The sequence below is a fragment of the Phalacrocorax carbo genome, chromosome 33, assembly GCF_963921805.1.
Source record: "Phalacrocorax carbo chromosome 33, bPhaCar2.1, whole genome shotgun sequence".
NCBI lineage: Eukaryota > Metazoa > Chordata > Aves > Suliformes > Phalacrocoracidae > Phalacrocorax > Phalacrocorax carbo.
Window position 1 is genome coordinate 663,664 of NC_087545.1, and position 8,536 is coordinate 672,199.

The 8,536-nt window shown below is 50.4% G+C and overlaps 1 protein-coding gene across 1 annotated transcript; it reads left to right on the plus strand.

Annotated features, from left to right (window-relative positions):
* LOC104047296 (soluble scavenger receptor cysteine-rich domain-containing protein SSC5D-like) lies at positions 1–7,471 on the plus strand. Its single transcript, XM_064437577.1, has 7 exons — positions 1–752; positions 2,811–2,837; positions 3,930–4,259; positions 4,653–4,982; positions 5,395–5,724; positions 6,289–6,618; positions 7,186–7,471. Exons 1-7 carry the CDS (start codon positions 722–724, stop codon positions 7,218–7,220), a joined length of 1,413 nt encoding a protein of 470 aa, XP_064293647.1. The 5' UTR covers positions 1–721; the 3' UTR covers positions 7,221–7,471.
* The last annotated feature ends 1,065 nt before the right edge of the window (positions 7,472–8,536 follow it).

The following is an 8,536-nucleotide window of genomic DNA, read 5'->3' on the forward strand; positions in this document are numbered from 1 at the left end:
GTGCCTACCTGGGTGACTCAAGCTCACGGGGGACCTGGGAGCCCAGCTTTGCCATCCAGGGGCAGAACCTCCTGCCGCTTGTACATCTAGCGCTGTCAAGGCTGGGAGGAGGCCCCACACCAACCAAAAAATTAACTGGATTGTGAACACAGACAAACCTTGCAACCACATTTCACAAAGCCTTCCTGTCTCTAGGGACAAACATGGGAGGAAACCTGGGAAAAACTTTCGCTTTTGGGAGACGCTGCTTTCAGCAGTGGGAAAAAGTTTCTTACATCTTCTTGTGCTGCACTACCAGGATGGGATCGTACCCGTTTTCTCAGCTAAGCACGGGCACTGATGCCTATTCCCGCAGCTGCCTGAAGCCAGTCCTGGAAGGCAACTTTCAAAACCCTGTCTCCCCCCATCCTTGCACTGATGGTCCAGAACTGGCTGTCCTGAGATGGCTTGTTTGCTCAGCAGATTCCTGAAACAGCCCGCTTTCACAATCCCACAGCTTACGTGATGCTCGTGGCACAAGAGTCGCTTCCTGGCAGAGGCTTGGCATTTTGTATTTGCTGAGCTCCTGCCATGGGGCACAGAGGGAGGTTTTTGGGGTGGAGGGGAGGAGCTGTGACAAGGAGGACTTCTCAAATAGCCAGTCCCTTGGGTGCATGCCCTGCCTCCTCCCTGCCCTGCTCTCCCGTGGAGACGACAAGCGCACAGTATTTTTGCCACCAACATGAGGTTTGTCCTCCTGGCATGTCTCTGGGGTAAGTGAGGTGGGATTTTTTTTTCTCTTTGCTATCGGCTTGGCAACCCTTTGCCAATGGTTCTCCTCTTCCACCGTTGCTTCCTCAACAGCCTGTTCATGTCAGGTAGTCCAAGCCTCCTGCAGTGAGCAGGGACATCTTCAACCAGATCAGGTTGCTCAGAGCCCCAACCGACCTGACCTTGAATGTTTCCAGGGGTGGGGCATCTCCCACCTCCCTGGGCAACCTGGGCCAGCGTTTCACCATCTTCATCATAAAAAATGTCTTCCTTATATCTTCTTTGTTTGCTGTGCCTCAGGGATGAGAGGAGACCTGGTGGCAACGGGCAGGGCACTGAGCATGCTCAGTGGCTACGGGACGTGGGTAGGCACTTCAGGCTCCCAAGATGATAAGTTATCTGAATGCAGCTGGAATTTACAGAGAAGGGGGGTAACCGTTAGGCATCTCAGCCCATAAACCTTAAAAGTAGCTAATAGAAAAAAATTTTAAAAGCCGATGGGAAAAAGACTTACCTGGGCAATAATGCTAATGGTTGTCTTGGTGTCAGCAGTTCTGCTCTTGCCCAAAGCTGTTGGTCAACGCTTGGGATCTTGGCACACTGCTGCATTTAGGGGCAGAAACTGTTGTTTGTGTTGAGCTCTTCTTTGCTGTTGACCTTCTACTGTGGGTACAAAGTCCCCTTCTCCTGAGTTTCCAGCAAAAACAGATCTTGGCAAGTTTTCCTCAGGCTTTCCCTCCCAGGGTTTGTGTGGACGTCTAGTTAATCCTCGGGGAAATCTTCCGAATGGGAATAGCCTCTTTGCACAAGTCTCCAGACATATTCCACATTGAAGACGCTTCTTTGCACAGCGTCATTAACATGCCCATAGCTGTTTCCGTGCCATTTCATGGCTGCCATTAATGTCTGCAGGAGAGAGAGGGCTTAATTTTGTCTGGTGTCAGCCTGAAGTTCAGAGATGGCAATGCTCTTCATGGTCTGGCCATGACAAAAAGGAAAAAATAAAAATGCCAGGCTACTTGCAACTCACCTCATTTTCAGCTGTTTCATTCAGCAGTGTACCTCTTGCCTGGCTGTTGATAAGAGCTGGGCGTCACATCCTTTGTCTCCAGCAGAGACATGCACCTCCAACCCAGTGTGACCATCTGCTCTGGACACCAGACCTACGATGAGATTGATATGCATCAGCCATGGCTGAACACTTTCCACTGACTGCCATGGGAGCCTACATAATCAAATCGACTCGACTCGACTCGACTCGACTCGACTCGACTCGACTCGACTCGACTCGACTCGACTCGACTAGAATAGAATAGAATAGAATAGAATAGAATAGAATAGAATAGAATAGAATAGAATAGAATAGAATAGAATAGAATAGAATAGAAATAGAATAGAAGAGAAATAGAATAGAATAGAATAGAATAGAATAGAATAGAATAGAATAGAATAGAATAGAATAGAATAGAATAGAAATAGAATAGAATAGAAATAAAATAGAATAGAAATAGAATCGAATCGAATCGAATCGAATCGAATCGAATAGAATCGAATCGAATCGAATCGAATCGAATCGAATCGAATCGAATCGAATGGAATGGAATAGAATAGAATAGAATAGAATAGAATAGAATAGAACAGAATAGAATAGAATAGAAAAGAATAGAAAAGAATAGAAAAGAATAGAAATAGAATAGTGTTTTAATCCAGTTCCTCTAGACAATGACTTTCAGCTGCCTATTTCTGGTTGAGAGGAATCCCAAGTGCTCTGTTATGGTATTTTCACATTATCCGTGCAAACAAATATCTGTTTTTTGCAGTAGACTTTTTTTTTAAAGTTTTCTTTCTTTATCTGATCTCTTTATCAACAAAGTCCTGTGGAGATGCACTAGGATAGGCAAATCCCATTGACAGCTGGGTTTTGGAGATGGAGGGCAAAGATGGGCTCTAACGGAACTCACAGAGTCTTGTGTCTTGCCTGGTGTTTCACTGTCCTGAATCTCCATGCTCTGAAGAACTCGTGAGACTCCAGCTAACACCCTGTATTTCTTCTATTTCAGCTTCCCTTGCAGGAGTCCTACTGGCAGGTCAGTATTTGTAGTAGAGAGTAGAGCATGAGTCAGCACACACAGCCATTATAGAAATTCATGTAGAATGATGCTATGTCTGACCCGGAGATTTAAATATGCTGCTCAGGGTCAAGAGACCTTGGTCTGAAACCTGTTTCTGTGGCCAATGATCTTCTCGCTGTAAACCACATCCTCCAGGCTCTGCCTTGTGTATGCTCTAGGAGGTGCAGCTGGTACCTGCTGGAGATCTCTGGGCCAAAGGAACAGTACTGATCCAAAAGATTGACAAACAGCTGCTCATTTTAGCAAAGTTAAATGAGAAGTTAGGATGTCCTCAATGCGGGGGTTTGATCTCCGTGAGATGGAGGAATGCCTGGTGTCCCCTTGGCTCCATGAGCCAGTATGGAGGTGCTTCAGGGTTTCAGACCGTGCCACTTGAGAGGGTGATTTTCTCTCTCTACAGCACCCCAGTCCCATGCAGAGGGACAGCAGTATCCAGAGAGATTTGGTTCTTGATATTAAGGTGGCAAACAGTGTTGTGATTGGAGGTTTGGCAACTGGAGGCAGGTTCTGAGAGGGATTGTGAGTCCTGGTGGGGTCAGAAGCAGGGACAGGACTGAGTAGGCCTTTTCCACTCCTGAGTACTGACTCAGTACTGTCTGTAGGTCCACAACAGCACCCAGCAATCACTGCCAATAGCTGAGCAAACCCAGCCCTTCCCCTGAGGAATGGGCAGAAATGTCTCCATTCTCTCCTCCCTACTTCCAGTTCTTGTAGCAGCATTGGCTGGGAGACACTGGCCTTAACTGTGGGGAATCTTAGCCAGAACCTGAACTCTGGGGTAGGTTTTGGGGGGGCTACACCTCTCCCTTTACAGCTGAAAATGAACCCTGTGATTCGTCTCTCAAAACAGACCTATGGTCCCACAAACAGCTGTTGCTTTTGGCCATTCCCAGCTCAGAACCTGGTTCCCAACCACCAAAGATTTGGGATGCTAGAATATTCTGGGGTTTTCTTCCTCCTGGTTTGGCAATAAAGACAGCCTCACTGGGGAGGAAGAGCCCTCTTTCTCAGGCCTTTCATTCACCCCGGGGCATCTGCTCTCTCCAGAAGATGTAGACACAAGCAAATTTGAGATCCGCCTGGTGGATGGTGCCAATAAGTGCTCTGGGAGAGTCGAGGTGCTTCACAAGGACGAATGGGGGACCGTCTGTGATGATCACTGGGATTTACGGGAGGCAAAGGTTGTGTGCAGGCAGCTGGGCTGTGGGACGGCGCTATCGGCCCCTCGGGAGTCTAAATACGGGGAAGGGAAAGGCCAAATCTGGCTGAGTGACGTGAGCTGCAAAGGGACAGAAGCGTCCCTCGACGAATGCAAGGCGAAGCCATGGGGCGAGAACATCTGCAACCATGTAGAAGATGCCAGCGTGGAGTGCTCAGGTAACACCCTGTCATTTTCTGATTCATGCCACATTGGCCCTTCTTCCTCAAGTAAGCCGGGGTGCAATTTCTGACCCGTTTAGAATGCCTTTGTTCAGCTCCAGCTTACCACTGCACTTGACCCAGAGAAGCTGCCTCACAACTCCTGGGCCTGGAAGAACCTGCAGAACTGGGAGAAGACACAGATAATCCCCTCGCTCCCCTGATGGCTTCCATGCTGATATTATTTTCCCTTCAACTTTTCTTTTCAAGCAAGAAATTAGGAAGGGAGCCTTTGACAGGCGTTTGGGGTGAGCAGAGACAGTGTTGATACATCACGGAAGATTCTGCCTTCTCCAGGTGATGAGGGTCAGAGACTTGTGCCAAAGCTTCTCCCTCATTTGTTTTTGGCAGGAACAGAAATACCTGAGCCAGGGCCCATCCGGCTGGTGGGAGGCCCGAACCGATGTGCTGGCAGAGTTGAGGTACTTCATGAAGACCAGTGGGGCAGTGTGTGCCATGACGACTGGGATCTAAACGATGCCCAAGTTGTGTGCAAGCAACTGGGCTGTGGGGATGCGGTGCTGGCCCCCATTGGAGCCAAGTTTGGACGGGGATTTGGCACCATCTGGCTGGATGATGTGAACTGCACAGGGGTGGAAGCTGCTCTCTCTGAGTGCCCTGCGAGGCCGTGGGGGGACCACAATTGTTACCACGGGGAAGACGCCAGTGCAGTTTGTTCAGGTAATCCTCCCGTTCTTCTGCTCTTGTCAGCGACATGTTAGGGTGTCCTACAAGTCTACGTGGGCACAACTTTGGACAGGATCAACGGCTTCTTACAGAGCACTCTCCTACTAAGTTGGTGCTAATCTAATAGTCCTGCTGGTGGCCTGGGGTCCTTATACCACAGAAGAGGGCTTCAGTCTGGAGGTTCTCTCCTCTCTGTTCACTAGGGCGCTCTGGGGCCATTATTCTTCAGCTCAGCCTTGAGGTTAAGACTGCCATCGTCCTTCTTCCTTGGACAGTTACAAGTTATATGTGGAAAAAGCTATGGAGGAGGGGCTGCTGAGTGCAGGGCAGGGCAGGGATACTCAGGGAAGAGGGGGGCACACACCAAAGCACAGCCTGAGCACACCCTCTCTGGATGTGTCTGCAGACTCGGGGATCACCGTCTCCACTTCAGTCCGCCTGGTGGGTGGCCCCAACCGCTGCTCTGGGAGAGTCGAGGTGCTTCACAAGGACGAATGGGGGACCATCTGTGATGATCACTGGGATTTACGGGAGGCAAAGGTTGTGTGCAAGCAGCTGGGCTGTGGGACGGCGCTATCGGCCCCTCGGGAGTCTAAATACGGGGAAGGGAAAGGCCAAATCTGGCTGAGTGACGTGAACTGCACAGGGACAGAAGAGTCCCTAATCGAATGTGAAGCAAAGCCATGGGGCGAGAACATCTGCAACCATGTAGAAGATGCCAGCGTGGAGTGCTCAGGTAACCCCCCTCTGTCCCCCATCCTGCATGTTCTGGGTAGTAGGATGCTGTAGTAGCAGATCCCACCACACATATGCCCCCTGCCTGAATCAGGGCTGGTCCTGAGCCCCAGTGCAGCTCTGTGGATATCTGCTGGTGGGAACAGGAGAGGGATGCAGCTGATTAACTCATCCCATCAATGGGTGCAGTGCTTGCCCAATGACTCGGAGGGAACATGTGGATGTAGCTGACCCAGGGGCAGCACTAAATCCTCTCCTACCTGAGCCTGCCCTGGTCCGTTGTCCTGCATCTGATGCTGATTAGCATCAGCAGACTCCTTGAAGCAGACTCCCAGAAGAGCCTGCAGCCATCCGTGAAGACCAGGAAAGCTCCCTCCTGCCCTTTTCCCACAACCTCTCTCCCTGGTTCTTCTGTTTTCCTTCCCACTCCAGAGAAGCAGAGCCCTTGCCCTAACTCCGGTGTGCGCAGAGACACCTGAGCCTCTTGCTGAGCAGGCAGACTTCCCGCAGGCGATGGGGTGTGCAGGACGCTCCCTTAACATTTGTTTTCTGGGCACTGATGCAGAGGTGGACATTCCTGAGGAAGGGCCGGTCCGGCTCGTGGATGGCCCGAACAAGTGTGCTGGGAGAGTCGAGGTGCTTCACGAGAACCGGTGGGGCAGCGTGTGTGACGATGACTGGGACATGAAGGACGCCAAGGTGGTGTGCAAGCAGGTGGGCTGCGGGTCACCGCTGTCAGCTCTGGGAGGTGCCCGCTATGGGCGAGGACCTGACATCATCTGGCTGGATGATGTCAAATGCAACGGGACAGAAGAGAGCATCTTTGACTGTCAGGCCAGGCCATGGGGTGAACACAACTGCTATCACGGAGAGGACGCTGATGTTGTTTGTGCAGGTAACTACCCATCACCGTGGCATCTGTGGCGATGTGGGGACAGGGTCAAATGCTTCTAGGAGAGCCGGCAGGCTGGACTGCAGTGTACAGAAGGTGAATCCCAGGGCAGGAAGGCTCTCCCCAGCTCAGGATAATGCTGGTGGAGGCAGGGAAATGGTTACAGCAGGGAGCTGTAAGGACTATAGAGCATCTGTTTAGGATGGATGTGGTGGGACCAGCTGGTGGGAGATGGGCATCAGCGAGCAGAGGCAAACACACCAGTGACAGTCCGGCTATGGGATGAATCCTGCTGGGGAGATGCTGACAAGGGGGTTTTTATAGGGCACGGCTCCCAAAGGGCAGAAAGATGGCAGGTAAGGCAGTTTCTACGGCAGGAGGTAACAATGAGCATCTGTGGGGGCAACGGTGTCTGGGGCGAGATGTTCCCAACAGCCCTAAATATAGGGGTGCAAGTCAGCCTGCAGACCTTCATCAGGAGCAGAGCCCTTGTCACATCTAGCAGGCAATTCTGGTGTCAGACAGTTCCTGGGAGCAGATTTTGCTTTACCTTGCTCCCTTTCTTTACAGTTAACAAGAACCTGGAGGACCCAGAAGCGTCGTGAGTGCCAGGCTGGCCCTACTGGACCATGCTCGCCTTGCCACAGGAAAATGGGCCAGCAAGATTCAGCTGAGAAGCAAAGGGCAGGGATGTCACAGAACCATCAGTGTGCCATAACAGGACCCAGGGTTTGGCAAAACCATTCCCTCTCATCCTTTGAAGGATCTACAAACTTGGTTAGTACTGCACTGATGGAAAACCCATCTCAACACATTATTCCCACTGAAAAGCAAACATCACAAAGTATCAATAAAGTTCCCCTAAACCTGAACTTCTGGCTGACTCATAAATCGCTTCTGGACCTCTGCTGCCTGAGCACATACCTGGCGGGGGGCTGTTGGTTCACCATGATGAACATTTATGTGATGAATCAATACGATGAATATTTTTACCGGTGGTATGACAGCATACCATTTCTCGGGTCTGCAGAGGAACATTTGCCTCCAATAACATTCAGTCCAGTAACGAAGGCAGCCGTAAGAGCCATGGGAGGGGCATTGAACATTGCACAACAGAAGCTTATCCCTGAAGGTTTGTCTGTCCCTCGTTAGAGGGGGATCTGCCCCGCCACGGGGAACAGTGCACCCCTTTTCCTCTTTCACTTGTCCCACAGACCAAAGCTGGCACTTTATGAGTGGATAATTCCTCATTTCAGGGATGCCCAATCAAGACTTAACCTCCAACTCAGCTTTTTTTTGTGATTTGTTGCTTTCCAGAAAGCAATGTGCTTTGTGCTTGTCAGCACAACACAAATGCTTTAATCCCAACAAAGCAAAGAGCAAAGGTCTTTAGCTCAATATTGACCATGGGTGTCTCCACGTTAGTTGGCCAACTCAGACTAGTTTTTCTGGGAAGGACAGATGACTGTCCTTCAGATGACCCCCCGACCTCCCCCCAGACTGGTTCACCCCATTCTAAAGCAGGTCCAAAGCAGCTCATAGCATCAATGCTTTTGGGAGGTGCCCTAGTTCAGTGTGGCTCTGGGGAGGGCAGATGTGAGGTGAAGCTGGTGGTGATCTGATGATCTGACCACAACACAGAGCATTGCACAGGCTCACAGGAACAGGAAGTTCAGGTACGTGTCTACTTTTTTGGGGGTTTTTTTGTGTTGTTTTTTTTTTAAGAGAAGGTGAGAAGAGGCACAGAAATGGTTTAAGGCTTTTAGGGAGTGTCTCAGAGGGCCACGAGGTTCAGTTTGTCTTACTTATGAGAGGGCAAGCTATGTGAGGACTTCATTGCAGTAACTGAATGCGTGGGGGAAGCTACCCAAGGCTGTCCAAGCCCATACAGAAAGAGACAAATGTTTATATACTGTATCCT